Source organism: Cryptotermes secundus, unplaced genomic scaffold (assembly GCF_002891405.2).
Source record: "Cryptotermes secundus unplaced genomic scaffold, Csec_1.0 scaffold1849, whole genome shotgun sequence".
NCBI lineage: Eukaryota > Metazoa > Arthropoda > Insecta > Blattodea > Kalotermitidae > Cryptotermes > Cryptotermes secundus.
The window spans coordinates 109,980-131,132 of NW_019742449.1; the positions used below are offsets into that span (position 1 = coordinate 109,980).

A 21,153-nucleotide genomic window follows, 5' to 3' on the forward strand; every position below is an offset into this window, starting at 1 on the left:
AAGCAAGGACATGTGACATGCATGGAGAAGACAGGAAATGCAAAAAAAAAAAAAATTTAGTCAGAAATCAAGTGAAGAGACCATTTAGGACCAGGTATGCACAGGATATTTTAATATAAAGAAATATGGTACTAGGGTACAAATTGGATTAAACTGGCTGAGGATGCACTATAATGGTGGGCTTTCATCAACATCCTAATAAGCCTTCACATTCTATTAAAATAGGGCATTCCTCGACTAGCCTAGCAACTACCAACTTCCTGCACAATAGACAGTTATATTTAAAATATATTTTTAATGATCTGGATACTTTAACATACCATATATTTTAAATACAAGTAATTTGTACATAAAACCGGTTATCAAACAGCATTCACATAGGAGGTGTATATACCTGATTATGTTCATGCATCTTCTGAGAGTCTGCGTCGATATCACATGCAGCGTTCACTTCTTGAAGACTGGGTATCACCTGTGCCTTGACTATTGTGCTAGCATTTGTGGTAGCCTTGACAAGCTCTTCCCAGGTTGCCTGACACTGTGTAGCCACAGCATGGCATGGGGAGGAGGTGTCCTGCACCAGCGTCCCCAGGCAGTGTGACAGTCGTGAGCCAGCACCACACAGACCTGTCAACATCTATACAATATACATATTTTTAAGCACCACAGTACTAACAAATATTACAGACCATTTATTTTCATTCTTTGCAAACGCACTGAAGCATATTTTGTATCATGGGTCACTTAACTGGAAAGCTTGTTGTTTAAAACCATAAATAGATTGGATATTTTTATGACAATCATGAATGGTTTGTCTTTTCAAAAAGTTATAACACTCTAGTTTTAACGTACTGGAATCCTAATAATCAACATGGTATTACATAATAACATTAAACTATAAAGAAAACTTCAACCACTGGAAACAACTGTTGATCATAAATGGTTATGAATATTCGCACTGCCAAACATGAGCAGAAAAATGTACTCCACTAAAGACGTGAGCACTTCGCATAATGCAAATATTACAGTTGATGTATACAGCTCAAAATCAACTTCACCCATCTTCTAGCACTGACTAACCACATTTAATCGGTACCCATTAAGTAGCCTGGGAGACAAAACAGACGAGACATCAAGACATGTGTTCAGTTCATTCACTTTGTGCATTCATAGAACAACCAACAACTGTCATTAATTCATCAAAATCAAAATCCTGATGGTAGATTTTAATACAAATAATTATAAATTCACAAAAATTATTTTAAGAAAGTTTAAAAGGAAGGTTGAAAAGTGCTTTAGAGCAGCATTTTCCAAAGTGGGGCAACACACAATTTATTAAAAAGTAAATGCTGGATTTTGAGTTCTCACAGTGATGACCATGAAAAGTGTGATCCTCTGGGTTGTAACACCATGTAACTTGGCAGAAGTTCACTGAGAAGCCCTTGAAGAACTGATGGACTACATTAAGCTACACTGCATTACAAACCAGAAGATTGTATTGTGAACAGGAAACACAGCTCATAGACATGATTAATATACATCAGTTATTATATTCTGAAACTGCTTAACTAGATTTTAAGTCATTTTCATATGTTGGAGGGCCTCATATCCTTTTAATCACACAGAGGAAGCTCAAACTAAAAGTGTTTGGGAACCAGTGCTTTAAGGCAGTGCAGGCTAGAGAAGGTCACTTTATTTAAGTATCCTCTGAGTGCTGCATACTGAAATCTATTACGTGGATAACTCCTCAGTAGAACTGACAGACTGAAATCCTGTTATGAACAACTGCATGCACACAACTTTCCTCAACCTGACATACTCATATATGTGACAACTTTGTCACACAGTTCCACAATTTGGTTATTAAGAACTGGTACCAGAATTATATCAGCAGTGAAAAAGGTTAAATTCACTGGTTATTTAATGATTGTCTATCAGTGGTACATATATTGACTGAGCTATCCTGGCTCCATAAGTAAATAAATTTGCTTAGTGGCAGCCAGGGTGGAGGGCTTCAGGCAGGTTGAAGAATCTGTTCTTGATGTGATAAAGAGAGACCGACTGAAGACATGCAACAAGACAGTAGAACTGGTAAAGCACATAGCATATAGCACATACCTTTGAAACAACAAAACATATAACCAGTGGAGATGGCCAATATCCATATAGTCATTAAGCTACTGGCATTTCTAAAAGAACTCTGGTTAATCCATATGTGAATAACAGAGTCTACTGCATAATTCCAGCTGTCCTGTGTGGAACTTGAGGGATTGTTAGCAAACAGGTCACTGAAATTTCAGACACTGCTTCTCTACAATAGACTTAATCAATGTACTTGTTATATTACCTGTAGGTAAGTTACCCAACCACTGAGGCATTCTGAAATCTCCTTGGGTGATGCTATTACTGAAGTAATACCAGAAGCCTTGTCTCCAAATCCTGAGGCTGCACTCCCAGTTTTATCACCTGTAACCACATGACTAAAACACAAATATTCAATTAGTAGGCCTCTTTATAACATGAAAGACAACATAAAGCAGCAAGCATTTGTTGTATTATACCTTTCTGGTGCTTGCATTGTATGCAGTATAGCTGATGATGGATGATCAACATTCATCTGGCCTCGAACTCTACCAAGGCTGTAACTAGAACTACGTGCAGGAGGGGGCTTACTACGGCTGCATGTAAGGTTCTGTTTCATGTTAGCCATTGTCTTATTGAATTATTTAAGAAACTCTTTTCTTTAGAGTACATCTTCACCACCTACAACAAACATCACCTTATTAATCACACCTAGAAACATGGTGGGCTTCAATGTATCATCCACTGGCAATGAAATATTTAACATCTTCTGCCCCATGAAATATATTCTCCAGGCAATGAGATAAAATATTTCAAATCAATACCATTTTATATTACAAACTCAATCTTAAAAATGGTTATTATTTCCTCCTAACAAATATTATGCAAGGTTCACATTTGAAAAGGAGAAACAGCACCTAACAACTTAAGAGATTCAGGTTGGTGTATAGATTACCCTATTTTCAGCAAGCAAACACTTCTTTACACTACTCAGTACTTTCTGCCACCCTGAGGCACTATGCATGTGAGGCTTGAAAACATCTGAGATTTCAGTATTCAGCAGTTGCAATATTGTGGCAACCACAATGACGGCGAAACAAACGAGAAAATAGCTGTTGCTAGGCAGCAGATTCTTAATAAGCAACAACTGAACAACAAGAGAGGAACAGTGTTTTCTGTGTGGTCCATGCCAGGATGTTATAACCGGATAGTTAGTTGAAAGTTTGGTTAGTGAGTCCATGAAGAGAAGACTAGGAGGTTGGTGTGATATGGCTGCTAGTCTGGTAGTTAAAGGACTGCAGTTCAGTCATTGTGAGCCATTGCTGTTAGAAACTGAGGTATATGGATAATTCGTGAACCCAGAGTAAGGGGTACATCCACCACTGGAAGCTGTTACCAAAGCAACGGCCTGTAGTCACGAATTGGGTGTATAAGTGGTCAATAAATCAAGTCACCAATCCAAACCCTGTCTACAGTCACTCATGCATGTGACAATAATAAAGACAGAGATAAAAGCAAGGAAACTTCTGAAAACTTCACATATTTTTCGTAAGGAAGAAAACTATGCAATACTTACACACATTTCATTTAATAAATGTAAAAAATGACAATGCTTGCAGTGCTGAAATGTTTCAAACTGATCCTCTGATACTTGGCAAGTGAACAAAAAATGCTGGGTCATGACAAGATAGAGAAGACACTACTGACAAGTATTAACAATGCTGAAACCATGGTATATGAACAAGGAAAATCATAAGAGGTCACGTAGGAATTGCAGCTTTTGGGGTAAATAAATATGCTAAAATTTCCTTGTGCAATCAGATGTGTCAATGTTGAGTTAAACATCTAAATACAATTTGAGTCTCACAGCAGAGAGTATTCTGATTTTTATCCTACTCAGTTCACAGCAGGTTCATCTGAAGCACTGGAAACCTACCGAACTATACGGCGTCGGATCACACTTCGGAGGGGCTAACCTCTCAATAATCATGCAGTTTTAATATATATAGGGTATTTGCATTTGTGTCATTATCTTCTCCACATAGTTTAAAAACTGAAACAATAACTTAGCACTACATACCTAAATTCTGGGGGAGGGGACGCACAACCACCACATGCACATTTAGCATAAATTATGTTACAGAAACATGTACTGAAATTTACAGTAAAATATTTATAAGCACACGTATGACTCATTATTTCATAATTCGGAATCAAAAATAATGGGATAACTAAAAACAAAGAAACCAAAGCTTGTAATCACCCAAGATACATGTATTTAATAATACTCTTTAACCTGCACACTTCTTGTATTAACTTCGAGGCTTTGACTTCTCATATATTTGTCATGATCCCAAACATGGCTGTTGCCAACTGCAAGACAAATATTCATACAATTATTTAATTAAAAACGATTTATGAAAATAACCATCTCTCATTTTTAATACCGTGGTATAATCTAAAATTGAAATATATAATACACAAGTTCTTATATAATGATTCTCTTCAATGTTTGGAAATTACATTCATGGAATGGATATGCCTTAAGTTGGTGACAACATGTGGGGAGCAGTTCAAATGATAGGGAGGGAAGTCATTTACAGGTTTGACATGTTACGAATATATCACACAAGAATTAATTAAAAACATTCATGACGCTTCAACACGGTGTCATCTACATATGAATTTCCCCATACTTCAGTTCTTTTCATTATACTATGTATCAATGATCATAGTTAAGGGCATAAAATTACTCATAGCAAAGTTTTCAATTCCACCCAACTGGTAGAAATAATTTGCTACGTATCAAGCAGTGTTGGAAGCCTTGATGTTCATATTTAGCAAGTAAACAAACCTTTGAAGTCAACTAAAATGGATTGTTAAACTTTTATCATACACTTTGAATACTGAAGCCGTGTAAATTAAAGTTTTCTTACCTTAAAAACATATCAACACTTAGTTACACTACTAGCTGGCATAAATCTATCGCAGTTCTTCAGATCGACAGCTTCAGGTGACCCGTAAGAGCAATATTGGTAGCGCTGCCGATGCGCCAATGCTGTGGGCTGGATTGCTGTAAACGTGAAAATCCATTTTGTTCCTGTTGTGTAGTGTTGTATTAGTATATCATGGCTCTAAATAAGAAGATAGAAGAAGGTTTGGATCATATAAAAACAGCAGAAAAGAGGTAAGTTTATAGGATATAATGTTAAGGTCGTATATACATGTTCTTGTAGTGATATTTTGAAGTGCATGTATTCGTCTGTGAGGTTCTCCAGACCTGTATAAATGGATATTACTGTAAGCTGAAGGTATCCAGGTCCTTAATTAAGTGTCACGCTATGAAAATGTATGGGTGTGGGAGTATAGTTTCACTCATTCTTAACCACGGCATTAGATGAGGTGAGTTGTCAGTTTCTGACCCCGTCCACTTTACCGCCNAAGGTCCCGCATATACTAACTGAATAGGAGGTTGGATGGGCCGCAGAGCTGATCTGGACGCTGTAGAGAATAAATAATTTCTTTCATTTGCCGGGATCGAATTCCGGCTCCTCCATTGTCCAGCCTAAAGCCTGGTCACTGCAGTGACAGCTATTTCGGCTTCATGGCGTTTCATTGTACAATTGACAAATATTCCTTGTTAAATTTTAATTATAATCTTAGTAATGAACTTTGGAATGAAGTATTTGATAATAATGAAGTGAACGCTGTGTTCAACACGTTCTTAAATATTTTCTTAAGACACTTTTGTAATAGTTTTCCCAAATGTCTTACTAGACCCATACTAATACTAAGTATGGATATCATCTAGTATAAAAACTAAATGTAGCATAAAAAGACATTTGTATTTAAGCTGTAAGGAAAGTAATAACCCTAATATGCAAAGTTATTATAAGCTGTTCTGTAAAGATTTATCTAGAAATATTATAGAAGCCAAACGTTCATATTATGATAAACTAATTATAAACTCCAATAATAGAACTAAAACCACTTGGAATATTGTTAAATCATTGACCGGGGGGAAACCCTATCATGAAATTATACTGAACTTGAGTGCTCCCGATAGATCATATATCAATACTAAAATTATTGCTGAATCCTTCAATAAATATTTTTTATCAATAGCAGAGACCATTACCAAAAGTACACTAAAAAATTGTGATATATTTGACATATGTAATAAGGCTAATGAATATCAGGAACCTGCCGCGCACAAGGATTTGCATTGTCTTGTCCTTCCGTGATAGGACCTGGTAGGGGCCGCTGTAGGGGGGCTCCAATGCTCTGCGAGTCGTGTCCTGCCGGAGGAAGACGTGTGTGCACTTCTTGAGGTCGCTGTGCACGAATGTAGCCGGGGACGCATGGCATGTTGCTGGAATTGGTCTGAGGCCGGCCATATATTGGCGCAGTTGGGTGATGAGGTGCGCTGGATCCACTGGCTCGGCAGTCAGTGTTAGCAGCTCTCCTGGTATTCTTAGTGGCTCGCCGTACACGAGCTCAGCTACTGATGCCTGCAGGTCCTCTTTGAATGTCGTGCGGATTCCGAGGAGAACCAGGGTTAGGGCTTCTGTCCGGTGTTGGTCTGCGTGGCACATGATGGCTGCCTTTAGTGTTCGGTGGAAACGTTCCACGAGTCCGTTAGTCGCTGGGTGGTGAGCGGTTGTTCTCGATAGTTGAATGCCACAGAGCTTGGCCAGGGAGTGGAAGAGTTGAGATTCAAACTGACGTCCCTGGTCAGTGGTGACGGTCTGTGGGCAACCGAAGTGGGATATCCAGCCGGTCAGTAGGGCTCGTGCCACTGTGTTGGCTGTGATGTCTGGGATGGGGATGACTTCTGGCCTACATGTTAAACAAGACAGGCCGTGGGACCACCACCAAGACCTTCAACCCCGCAGCCGACGAAACCCCAACCGCGGTTCCGCATGCCGTACCACCACAGCCTGTACAACCACTTTCCCTCCGATTAATTATAGTTATGTTACAACAAATGAAATTGAAAGAATTATAGACAAATTGAAAACGACCAATTCTACTGGGTGTGATGAGATCCCTATCAAAGTATTAAAAAGTAGTAAACACTTTATTACCTCATCCTTAACATACATAATAAATATAGATCGTTAGCCACCGGTATATTTCCTGATAGGCTAAAATTCTCCGAGGTAAAACCTATATATAAAAATGGTGATGAAAATCTTATCAATAATTACAGGCCTATATCCTTATTGACTTCCTTTTCAAAGATATTTGAGAGAGTGGTGTTTGTAAGACTGTCATCATTTGACTATCAACAATCTTTTAGCCAATGAACAGTTTGGATTTCGAATGAATCTTTCCACTGAAAAGGCCATTAATAGATTGCTTGACCTGACCTTAACTGCCCTAAATGCTGGCCATAATGTGGGTGGAATATTTGGTGATTTGAAAAAGGCCTTTGATTGTGTCAACCACAAGATTTTATTGTCTAAGTTGGAATTCTATGGTATTGCGGGTCCGATGCATAAATGGATAGCATCTTATCTTAAAGGAAGGTTTCAGAGAATTAAATTACAAGGTAATGATAGTAACCTAAATACCTATTCAAATTGGGGCTTAATATGCCATGGTGTCCTGCAGGGATCCATTTTGGGTCCCCTGTTATTCTTGATCTATATTAATGATTTGCCTCTAGTATTAAATAGGATTTCCTATCCTATCCTCTTTGCTGATGATACTAGTGTGATTATATCCAATCCAGATCCTCTTAATTTTCCTGCATAGTGTGACTGAAGTTCTTAATAAATTAAAATTATGGTTTAATGCTAATTTATTGTTCTTAAACTTTTCTAAAACTGAATTTGTCAAGTTTAATACAAAAAATATGCATGAACATGAGATAAAGATAGTATATGATAACATGGAAATACCCAACTCAACCCATTTAAAGTTCTTAGGGGTTAATATTGCAGATACTCTGACTTGGAAAACTCATATTGACTCGCTTATCCCTAAACTTAGCTCTGTGTGCTATGCAATCCGAGTCATAAAACACTTTGTGAATCAGGAAACTTTGCTGATGGTTTATTATTCCTATTTTCACTCTATTATTCGATATGGCATTATTTTGTGGGGTAACTCTTTGTACGCTATCAATGTCTTTCGTTTGCTGGTGATAGAAACTCATGTAAAACGATATTCACTACTCCAAAAATTCTTACTCTTTCATCTTTGTATATTTATTCACTACTATCTTTTGTGGTCGATAGCATGGATCAATATTATTTTGTATCTGATATACATAATAGAGACACTAGACAGGTACTCAGCCTAAATCTATATAAACCCTCAACTCATTTATCAGTATATCAAAAAGGCTCATATTATATGGGCATTAAACTATTCAATTGTCTCCCACTAAATTTGAAGCAATTATATAAATATATTAAACGGTTTAAATTAAAATTAAAAGAATTCTTGAGTTGTCACCCATTTTATACTGTGGATGAATTTTTTGTATATACTAGTCTGTAAGATTAATTGTATTCTGGTTCTATTCTTATGTCTTGACTTAGTTCTTTGTACTGCTTATTTATCTAATATGACTTTTCCACATCCTAAAGTATTTGACTTGTCATATATCATGTACAATGATCTACAGTGACGAAATAAATCAATCAATCAATCAATTTGGATTTTATGGAAATAATAGACGAGTAATGAAAACGAAAAAAAGAGCTTGTACTGATGCCTGAAACCTTTGAGAGTTCTATGTCTTGGTTTTGCATTGTTTTTGTAAACTGGGGGAGTTCTGTTGTATATATGGTTGATATGTTCTTTTTTATTGTTTTATATTATGAATGCCTTGACTTGTTCCTGTGGNCTGGAGGTATTTTTTGTGACTTATGTAAGGCCTTTGACTCTGTTGATTATGACATCTTATTAAAGAAGCTGAAGTTTTATGGAATAAAAGCTGTAGCACTTAAATTGATCAAATCCTATTTAGAGGGTAGATACCAGAGAGAGAGTTTAGATAGTAATAATAAAAATAGCTCAAATTGGGGACTGATAAGGCGTGGGGTCCCACAAGGCTTGATACTAGGACCAGTACTTTTTTGCTCTATATCAATGATCCTACCAGTATCAATAAATAATGGAGCAAGGATGGTCTTATTTGCCAATGATACAAGTATAATCATTAATAGTATTAATCAGACAGAATTTGAAGATACTGTAAACAAAATATATCAAAGTATAAATGAATGGTTTACTTCCAGTCTTTTATCTTTAAGTGTAGAAAAGACCCAATTTATGCAGTTTGTAACGAAGGCTAATATGCTACTTGAATTAAATATAATGAACGGAAATAAGAAAGTACCTAATGCATATAATAGTAAATTCCTCTGATTAATACTGAATAATACTCTCTCATGGAAGGTTCATATAGACTTACTTGTATGTAAGCTAAGCTCAGCCTGCTATGCAATAAGAATAATAAAGCCTCTCCTGTCCCAGGAAGTAGTAAGAATTGTATACTATGCTTATTTTCATTCGATCATGACCTATGGGATAACATTTTGGGGAAATACTTGTCATAGTGACTTAATTTTTAGATTACGGAAGAAAGCTATAGGAATAATTAAGGGATTACAAGTAGAGAGTCATGTAGGAAACATTTTAGAGAACTAAAAATACTAACACTAAAATCACAATATATTTATTCACTCTCTTTATTTGTGATCAATAATAGACATTATTTTGAGACAAACTCTGCCATTCACAATGTTAATACTAGGGCAAAACATGATTTACATCAACTGCTATCTCAACTGACAGTTTTTCAGAAGGGGGCGGGAATAAAGGTGTTTAATGGCTTACCAGCCACAATAAAGGAGATATCTCAAAATGCTGAACAATTTAAATTGGTATTAAAATTTTTTTATTTCTTCACTCATTTTATACCATGGATGAATACTTTAACTATAAGGATTAAATGTAATATTATATTATATTTGTAAGATACAAGATTTAAATCATAATTGCAATATGACTGAATCTGGAACCAATTTTAATGAATTGTGAATAAAATAAATGTTTTATTTTGTATCTATTAGTACTATAAGTTGTTTGTATTGTGACGTGTTGCGCTATTAGGGACACCCCTCCCCCCGCCAGTGGTTACATAACGCTATCGGATCGCTGTCGTAACTAAGGTAACGGGCGAGTCAACGCTCCTTCGCCCACCCCGCCAGCGGTGACGTCACCAAGGGATACCGCGGTTGCTAGGAAGCAGTAAACAACTCCCGAGAGTGTTGCTAGCAACACAGCGCCAGACAACAATGGTGCCTATTACGTGGCTGTTTCCTGCGTTGTCCAGAACGAGGCTAGATACGGAGCAGCGAAGACTGTTCACAGTCAGTTCTCAGTTCTCAAGTTCTCTAGTTACGAGTTCCGAGCAAGCCTACGAGCCAGTGTGTGATCAACAGAGTTCTCAATCTGGCCAGCGGAGAGTTCCTAGTAAGCCAGCAGTTAGTTGCAGTACAGTATTTGTGATACTGCCGATGGCAGTATTTGTCAGATTGTAATTTGTGTGATTGTAAGAGCGAATGTGAAATAAAACTCGCTATATCAAATATGGCGTGAAGTTATTTGTCGCGTTATACACCCAACACGTGACAGTATATTATGGGACCTTGTCCTCAAAGATATTTTAGATATCTTAAATTGTATTGATGAAATTTAAGTTAAATAGGTGGCATTATCATGTGTTTTGCATGTTTATAATTACTATTATGATGGTGAATTGTTATTATGTATATGAGGTTTTCTGTTATAACGTGGTTCTCTGGATGTTTTTAAACTTACATTCGTATATTTGTACCGTCTCTATCCTGTTATGACACTGTCCTTATGGACATTTAAACTATGGACATGTTCTGTATCTGAGGCAATATTGCCAAATGTAGATCTTGTGAACAAATAAAAAATGAATGGATATGTTCTTTATTATTATTTTATATTATGAATGCCTTGACTTGTTCCTGTGGGAATGGAATGTTTGTTTTTTGATCTGTGACTCATTCTATATCCAATGGTTGTTTCCCAGCCTGTATCTGGATCTATTTTGAATTTGAAATAAATGAACAATGAACAGTGAACCTGCAAATATGATATTATAGATTCTCGCATATACTTATTTGAAATTTTATGAAGTGTCAAAAATTAGAAGTTAACAGATGAGTGAAAATGGGTTGGAGGTTAGTGAAAAGAAGAGGCCTTAAGTTCTGTATTTCCAATTGATAGGATAAAGGCCAAGTTGAATGTAACCCTGATATACAAATTAAGTTCATACCCACTCTGCCAGTAAATCCTGGCTAATGCCTGGAATCAGGATTTCATGTATAAACAAAAAAAAAAGCTCTATTTAGCTCAAAGAAATAGTGATGATATAAATATAATAAAGTTTTATAAGAAATACTGTAAAATTTTAATTTCTGTTATCAAACTTGCAAAAAGAAACATAACAATAATATCATAACTCGTTCAAATAATAAAATTGCAACTATGTGGAATATTGTAAAGAGTACTTTCAACATAAAACCTAATGTACCCAACATAAGTACTATAAGGGTAAACGGTAATTTATCCTCAGATTCTCAGATTATCGCTAAGGAATTTAATAAATATTTTGTATCAGCTGTTCAAATTAATTGCTCAGCTAATGTCACTTCTACCCATGAAAATCCTCTATCTTATCTGTCTAGGGCACGTAATCAACGTTTTCCCCTTATTGCATTAAAATGCGTATCATCAAAGGAAATAGAAGATATTATAAAATTCTTGAAAACAAAAAATTCATATGGATATGATGGGATATCCACTAGAATTTTAAAAGTTAGCAGTCCCTATGTTTCTTCCCCCCTAAATTATGTGTGTAATAGAATGCTAACAACTGGCAATTTTCCACTAAGATTAAAGTTTTCTGAAATAAAGCCCATATATAAAAAAGGTGGTAAAAGTGACACATCTAACTGCAGACCTATTTCACTGCTCACATCAATTTCTAAGATCTTTGAAAAAGTAATCTATAATAGGATGCAACGACATATCAAGGATAATAATATTCTTGCTAATGAACAGTTTGGATTTAGACATGCACGATCGACAGATGATGCAGCTTACTATCTTATTAATAATATCCTGACTGCTTTAAATAAAAAAGAATTTGTGGGCGGTATTTTTTTGTGATCTTCACAAGGCCTTTGATTGTGTCAACTATGATATTCTACTTTCAAAGTTGGAACATTGCAGGATTAAGGGAAGAGCTAACGATGTAATTAAATCCTATTTATTAGATAGATACCAGAGAGTAATAGTTGTTTCTGACTCAATTAAATTCTACTCTAAATGGGAGCCTGTTACTATTGGTGTCCCTCAAGGATCCATAATTGGTCCCCTGCTTCTCCTTCTATATGTCAGTGATTTGCCTAATGCCATATCTGATGTATTCAATCCAGTCTTGTTTGCGGATAATACAAGTCTAATAATTACTAATCCTGATACCCCAAGATTTGAAAAATATATAAATATAGTTTTAGAAAAATTAAATAAATGGTTTAGTAGTAATTTATTACTACTAAATCTTACAAAAACTTATTTTCTACAATTTGTAACTAAAAACACAAGAGCTCTTGATTCAAATATACCATGTAGGAAAAAACAAATAACCAATGTCAATGTTACAAAATTTTTAGGTTTGATTATTGATCATAAATTGTCATGGCAAACCCATATTGACCAAATGATACCCAAACTAAATAAGGCATCCTATGTAATTAGAGTATTAAAACCTCTTTTATCCTTGGAGTGTCTAAAAACTGTTTATTTCTCCATAGTTCATTCACTAATATCTTACGGTATAATATTCTGGGGGAGTTCGGCCCATGCAGAAATCATATTTCAAATGCAGAAAAGAATAATAAGAATTATTACCAATTCTCGTAATGTGGACTCGTGCCGTAATTTGTTTAAGGAGTTACATATACTGCCACTTCAATTGCAATATATATCTTCCTTACTTATGCTGGTTGTCAAGAATAGAGATTGCTATATAACAAACTCTGATGTCCACACCCGTAATACCAGATTTAATCATGACTTGCATCTTCCAATGGTAAATTTAACAATATTTCAGAAAGTAGGATGGTATTCTGATATGAGACTATAACCACCTCCCTCCAGAGCTTAAACAATTATCTTACAACATCCCTGGATTTAAAGTGCTGTTAAAGAAGTTTCTTATCACCAAATCCTTTTACACTGTTGAAGAGTATTACTGCTGGAATTAAGATTGATCCCTCATGAATATTTAAATAAACACCATTGCCTATTGCTAAGATGCAGCAGACTATGGAATAAAATACACAGGAAAGAGGTACTATTACTGTTGTGATATAGGTGTATTATATATTAAGAAATTAGATCTTATATGACCATATTAAGAGTCTTGGTGGTCTCTTGATCATGTATGTAATTTTATATTATTTTGATATATGGAATGTATTGTACAGTAGTCTTGTTGTATTGAGTGTTTAAAATTTTGATGATGACTATCTGATTATGTATGTATATTCACAGGTTATGTTGTATTGCTGACTTGTTCTATATCTGAGGCAGACACCTCCATGGATTTTGTAGAACTGTAAATAAATTAATGAATGAATTTTAGAGGTCTGCTCATGTAGTCTTGAGGGACGAAGTGACAGGAAGCTAGAGAAAATTCCATGATGAGAAATTTGACAACTTAGTTCCCTTAATTTTGAGCTATATTTTCCTATTTCAGTCTGAAGACATCTTTATTGAAATGGAGGCCAGACTTTGACATTGCAGCAGATGAATACAGCAAAGCAGGTAATGTGATGTAGGTTATTTATTTATTGTTTTAACAGTGTTGTTAGCAGCTGAGACTTTAATTATTGACTTTTTGGATATTATCCATCATCCTGCTTTTTATTTAAAACGTTTTGGTGACTGAACTCTGTCTCTAGCTTCAGGTATAGAGCCTACTCAGTTGACCAAATATATGCATATACATCACTGAGTCTTTATTATGTTTCATATGAGAGCTTTTGCTGCGTTACAGCTATGTATTTTAATTATAATTTTTTCTCTGCTTGTTATGTAGCATGCCATTATAATGGGCTGTCTCTTTTCAGATGGGTATTTACTGAATTATTAATTGTTACAGCTACCTGCTTTAGAAATGCCAAGTCATTTGAGCAGTGTAAAGATTGTCTGTTGAAAGCTGCTGATTGCCACAGACAGAACAGATCGTATCCTTTTCAGATATAATTTAATAATATGTAGTATTTTATGTGTTAGTACTTGGTTCTCCTACAACATAGGGAAATCATTCAGAAAGAAGACTGAAACCTCATAACATGATATATGATAATAATGTGTAGGAAATTGAATAAAATATTGTTTACTTTATTAAATTCATTCAATTCAGACATGCTATATAATAATAGTAATAATAATTTTATTTAACATTCATCACAGTTACAAATTGTAACTCTCGAACAAGTCACATACATATACAACTTTTCCAGTCTGATTGGCCTGACCAATCGATTGAATGTCATCATATATCACGTAACATGACATTAAATTACAATTAAAATCACACTCGGTATAATTAAAATATATTAGGTACAATCAAATTTACGACTACCTTCAATTATAAAAAACAAGGTCATCTTACTATATATGTCTTAATTACCACCGTCATATTCTTAAACTTAAAACCTATCATATCAAAGTAATCCACAAAAGATAAAATTCAATTTAGATAACAGTTAAATAATTTGGAGTGCAATCTCTTTTAAGACTTCCATTCCCTTTATAGGCTGAATCATATTAAAAACTTCACCTAAATACTAGTCTTGTGTTGTATTTTAGCGTCCTGTTGCACTGATTTAAGTCCATGATTTATTTAATCCGTCTTGCAGTGCATACACTCATTTATCTCCTTCTCTCCCTCGCACTACATGTTTCGGCATAATAATGCCATCTTCAGGTGCTTACTTATCCACGTCAAACCAGTTCATTGCATGCCATGTTCACACATTAAAATAACTAAAATATGTATCTATCATATACANCTAGTCATTTTATTTACACTTAAATCTATTTATCAAAGAAAATCTTATTTGAAGAAAGTCGTCTTCTGGGTTTAGGCACCATGTATTCTTCGTTTTGGCCGACATTTCGGAGGAACATCGGCCAAAACGAAGAATACACGGTGCCTGAACCCAGAAGATGACTTTCTTCATTGTCATCACCGTGAAAACCTCAAAACTTACAAAATCTTATTTGTTTAACTGTCCTTCTGAGAGGAACTCATGCAAATTATACAATGGGTGTTCCAGTAAATATCTTTTGAGTCTATGTAAGAATTCTCTATCTGCTTTTACCATTCTTAGTTCCAAAGGCAGTCTATTATAAAGCTTAATAGCCATATTTGTAACACCCTTCTCATATGTTAAGGTATTATAACTTTGCACGTGAAGGTCTTCTTTCTTTCTCGTGTCATACTTATGTAGGTCAGAGTTTTTGTGGTGTAAATGTTATATTCCTTGAAATAATGTAACACCTCCAAAATATACAAAGATGTCACCTTTAAAATTTTTAATTCAATTGTTAAATTAAAGAAAATACGCACTGGTAGTAATTTCTTATCCAAAGCTTCTTGTATCTTCCCGATAAATGACTGACACGCTGATATTGTTGATTTATCTTTTTGGAATCCATATTGTTTTTCTGTTAATATTTTAAATTTAGCTGTAAAGGACACCAGTCTATTGTATACTATTTTTTCCAAGATCTTTGAGAATACTGATAACATTGATATAGGTCTATAGTTACTCACTTGATGTTTGTTTCCTCTTTTGTAAACTGGCTTGATCTTTGCAATTTTCAATAAATCAGGGAAAACCCCTTGATTTATGGATTCATTAAATATAAAATTGAGTGGGTTTTTTATACTTGTGATGCATATTTTTATAAGAAAATCTGGGATTCCATCCGCTCCCACCGAGGCTTTGCCCTTTAATTTAGATGCTTCTATGACAATTTCTTCTTTTGAGATTGGCCAAAAATACACTGAATTTGGGTTTCCTGTTACAACTTTTTTTAACGATATTTCTTTGGTCTTACTCTTGTTTTTCTCCATGAGTTCTTCAACTTTGTCTATAAAATATGAGTTCAGTGTGTCAGCCACCTCCTGGGGGTGGGATATTTTCCTGTTATATCCTTGTAGCAGTATCTCCTGGTCATCCTTTCCTACTTTGCCCATTCTTTTATTTATTATCTGCTATATTATTTTATTTGGGTTAGATGCCCCTTCTATCCATTTATCACTTTGTCTCTTTTTTGCCTCTGAAATAACCCTTTTATATATCCTTTGATAACTACTGACATAGCTTACTATTTCGATTGGCAAAGCTATCCTCCATTTAAAATCGTTTAAAAACCTCATTTTCCGGCAAGATATTTTTATTCCTTTTGATATCCATTTCTTATTCTTAGTATTTCTCTTTATTACTGGTTTCAGTGGAAATACGTGATTAAAATAGTCTTAAGATTTTTTTTTTATAAATTGCTTATGTGTCTCATTTACACACCTTTGCACATATATTTCCCCCCAAGATTCACTAGTCAACAAAGTTATAAATTTAGCAATATTGTCCTTGGTATACTTTCTTTTTAAAGCTTTTTTTTTCTCTCATCATTACCTTTGTCTATAAATACCCATAACATCTGGGCCAAATGATCCAAATATCCCATATTTATAATCTCAATGTAATTCTTGTTAAACTGCCTATTTTACACCAACATATCTAACAGTGATTCCGAGCTACTAGTAACTCTTGCTGGACTGGAGACTGTATTTATTAAATCATAAGATACTAACAAATTTTTCAATGACTGGACCTGCTTATTTTCCTGGAGCAGGTTTATATTCCAGTCACCACAGATTATTATTTTTTCCTTGTTTTTGTGAATTCTCTCAATGAGAGATTCGAGTTTCTTCAAAAATATTTTCACATCACCTTGAGGCGATCTGTAAATACATATCAATACCTATTTAAATTTTTCAATTTCCACACCTGATATCTCAAAGTTTTTTTTTTCACTACTCAGTTCATTTAAAAACATGACTTCCCTTACGTTCAACTCTTTGTTTACAAATATACATGATCCACCACTCTTACTTTGCTTTCTACAAAATTTACTAACCAGTTTAAACTTATCTATTTCTACGAAGGTTAGTGAGAATTCGTCCAACCAATGTTCTGTAAAGCACAGTATATTTACATCCTGCAAGCTAGAATTTAAAAGTACTGTCAATTCCATGCGCTTATTCCATAGACTCTGAACATTATGGCGTAAGATTGTAAACATATTATCTTTTAAATTCCCTCTCGCTTCCCGTTTACTTAAACTGTTACTTATGTTTTCCCTTGTTATTTCCATAAAAAAATCTTGTCACTGTCAAAGGTGTATGCTGAGTGATAAATGTTAACCCCCCACCCCCCAGAGCTTGTAGCTAGGGAGGTCCTGCAAACCTTTCACAACTACATATAAATTCAAGCAAGTACCTGGGTTCATTCCCATCCATTGCCACTAATTATTTAATTGAAAACGATGAAATATAATGACAGTCATCTGAAGAACTGAAAATCTCATGCTTATCAATGCACCTTAAAAATGTAAAATTCCAACATAATATAATATTGGTGTAACATGATTGTTTTGTAGTTTAATATATCTAAATGCAAGCAAATGTCATTCTTAACAATTCATTCAGATTATTTCATGCTGCCAAGTAAGTACTACGGTAACATGTTTACTGTAAGACACATTGTGTAAAAGATTACGTCTTTCTGATAATTACATTGAATGTCTTAACAGGATGTAAAAATACTCGTTTCTAATGATGACATTCAGTAGCAGTCAGCCTAACGGTGTTGTCAACTTTGATATTGTCTCTGTGGATATGTGTGAGCTGTGTACACTGCATATTGTGTTAGCCCAGGCACAGCTTAACATTCATTTTGATGCCTATTATGGAAACAATATTGTACACATGCAATGACAATCAGATACTGTTATAATCTAAAAGGACTGTTATTTGTGTTGCTACCTTTCTCTTTTATTTGTCTGTTTCTGAACAATTGTTATGAACATCTTTTTGTTAGTGACTGATTAAAATACTGTAAGAAGGGGTAATTAAATTTAATTAGATTTTATTGTTGTAATATATTGTGTATTGGATTGTGGATGCTAAAATGAGTGGTACTGATAGTACTCAGTTATTCCTTTCCCTCTTATACAGGAATGTTAAGTTGGTTTATGTAATGTGATTAAGCAAATGAGTTATACAGTTCAAAATAGGTAATTAAAATTAATAAAGAGAGGTGAAAAATGTTTTTATACATAGTTACTTAGTGCTGAGTGAAACCCCAAATCTGAAACATCAGTGCATTGAAAATAAATTCAAAATTTTCAATGTAAATCAGGCTTCACTGTGATTAAATTGAAAATAAATTCAAAATTTTCAATGCAAATCAGGCTTCACTGTGATTAAAAAATAGCATAAATGTTTAAGAAATCCAAGATAATGAGATTACTGATAACAGAAAGCATATTGCTGTTTCTTGTGAAGTGGATAATGTTGCCCTCAATCAGCACACACTTAAACACATATATGGGTCTGGTCAAGTGGGATTTGTGGTGAACAAAGTGGCGTTGGGGCAGGTTTTCTCCGAATACTTCGGTTTCCCCTGCCAATCTTCACTCCACCAATTGCTCCACAATCACCCTCACCTAGCATCTGGGGCTTGTACAATAGGCCATAATTGACCACAGTACAAGGGATTTTTCTTGCCTTGCAAACAACCCTGTGAAAATCTTTTGCAATTTTACTAAAATGCAGGTCACAATACTACGATGAACATACAAATATTAGGATGCAATGCTTTACTCCTGTCAGTTACCGTGTAAATAGTTGTATCTTCACATTAAATATATGTATACAGAAAATCCCTGAGTTACTAACATCTGACTTACACACATTCATATGTGCAAGTGAAACTACTCTGCCCTAACATTTCAGTAATTCTGTCATACAAATACCATACACGAGCCAGTCATTTTTTGGAACTACTTGCTATGGCAGAGCACAGCATGTACACCTTTTCTAAACCAGTTCCTTCTCAAGAAGCATCACTTCCAATATAGAAATCAATCCAGGCATTCAAGTAAATAATAAAAGAACTATTTGTTGTTCAGTGTGATTGTTATTCTGTTTAGTTTCGTTACTGGTATTATAATAAGGTTTTGGCGCTGTATAGTCTCAGTACTGACAGTGTTAAATACAGTGAAACCCTGATTTAAGGTTTGTCTGGGGGACAGATTTCTTGTACTGTAAATGGGGATTTTGGAAAACAGAGCCTGACATGACTGTTAACCTTAGTTAAATCAACAAAAAGGCATCGAGCCTTGTTCATTTAATGAAATAAAACTTCAATAGACTCGAAAGGATTCTGACGATGGTGTATACTGTACTTCTTTTGGCTTATTTTGGACTTCACCCATCGTCCAGTATATAAAAGACAAAAAGCCACGACGTTTCGGAGACTGGATCTGTCTCCGAAACGTCGTGGTTTTTTGTCTTTTATATACCGGATGATGGGTGAAGTCCAAAATAAGCCAAAAGAAGTACAGTATACACCATCGNCTTGTTTACTTTTCTCCCATGCCAACTTTCCTCATCAAGAACTGTAACTTTCCATAGAATTATGTTATTTGTATCAGTATCTGTATCTTTATTTTAATTCCATAGATCCTTACTGGCTATCAATAGTCATCAGATATAGAACATGTCATATATGCATGCATTAGTTCTAAACACAGAACTAGTCATTATATCTTAGCATCCTGTTGTATTGAGGCATTATCCTTATTATTAGAGTACACATCAGTACTGCAACAATATAAAAAAAAAATCAAGAATATGTCACTCACTAAAATGTATTTGAATACTTTATGATGTTAAAATGATTAAAATGTCAATAGGACACTAAAAGTATATTTTATACATTAAAAGTGATTATCAAAATTTCTGAAATGTCTCTAGCTTTACATGTATTTTTCTATTTTTTACGACATGTTTCGGCCTCATATGGGTCATCATCAGGTGATTTTTCTTTTTGGGGAGACCACTGAACTGCACTTGTTCACCGTGCTCCTTTCATGCACGTCAGTGTTTAGTTCAATCTCATGACTAGTCGCTGCACTCTTTTGTGGCTATTTGTAGTTTTTGTGTCGTATTTTCTTGTGTATGTCTCACTATTGCAGTTCTGTATACTATATTATAGGGTACCCATTGTATATAGGAGAAATTTTATAATTTGTAATTTTATGGATGTCTGTAAACGTATGATGGAGGCAGCACAGAACGCTTCACAGTTTCATTTTATGACAGACTCTTTTCCATCTCCTGAATAATTTTCACTTTTTCACTTACTGTTAACTTATTTCTTTTCAATGCCATAGCCATTTGTTACTTCACAGTCACTGCCAAAAGACTGACATCCAACCACAGCACAAAAAGAACAACAGTAACCACTTTCAACTGACAGAGGCTGAAAAAAGAATGGGCAGAGACAGCCACACTGCATTGTATGCCATGCAAATGATGACCTTAACTCTTTGACTGGCGCGGGCATGTTTTAACGCCCGGACGATGCCAGCCGTTCCCTGGCGTTGGCGTGTTTTAACGCTTTGACAATCTCTTCCCTTCTTTGCTCTCTTGGCACTCATCAACCAAAGACATATATATGATAGTTTTTGTGCATGTTTGTAAAGAACCCTTGTAAACTTTGTGGGGGTCTATATTACTGTCAGAACCCTCTGAGAAGGAAAAGGTCAGAAAATATTTCACATTCATTCAGTTTCACCATGTCTTCTTGCAGCAAGTGTCTTCGTGTTCCTACAGACCAGCTGGAAAATGTTGTGAACGAGATTTGT

General features: G+C 34.9%; 2 protein-coding genes across 5 annotated transcripts in view; one reads left to right on the forward strand and one right to left on the reverse strand.

The window, feature by feature from the left end:
* LOC111873231 overlaps positions 1-21,153 on the reverse strand; it is a 51,873-nt gene that overhangs the window by 10,979 nt on the left and 19,741 nt on the right. The window contains exons 2-5 of one of the 4 annotated variants that reach the window (XM_023867770.2): positions 5,019-5,155; positions 2,562-2,763; positions 2,348-2,480; positions 395-637 (exon numbers count right to left, since the gene is read on the reverse strand). In XM_023867770.2, coding sequence (XP_023723538.1) covers positions 395-637; positions 2,348-2,480; positions 2,562-2,710 — 525 coding nt within the window. In that variant the 5' untranslated portion in view covers positions 2,711-2,763; positions 5,019-5,155. Of the gene's footprint in view, positions 1-394; positions 638-2,347; positions 2,481-2,561; positions 2,764-4,162; positions 4,440-5,018; positions 5,156-21,153 lie in introns of those variants that run through there. The other 3 variants (XM_023867769.1, XM_023867771.2, XM_023867768.1) reach the window with 3 other exon arrangements.
* Positions 5,128-21,153, forward strand: part of LOC111873232 (gamma-soluble NSF attachment protein) — a 28,876-nt gene continuing 12,850 nt past the window's right edge. Inside the window, exons 1-4 of the mRNA XM_023867773.2 lie at positions 5,128-5,269; positions 13,901-13,968; positions 14,306-14,390; positions 17,930-17,947. Coding sequence (XP_023723541.1) covers positions 5,211-5,269; positions 13,901-13,968; positions 14,306-14,390; positions 17,930-17,947 — 230 coding nt within the window. The 5' untranslated portion in view covers positions 5,128-5,210. The remainder of the gene's footprint in view (positions 5,270-13,900; positions 13,969-14,305; positions 14,391-17,929; positions 17,948-21,153) is intronic.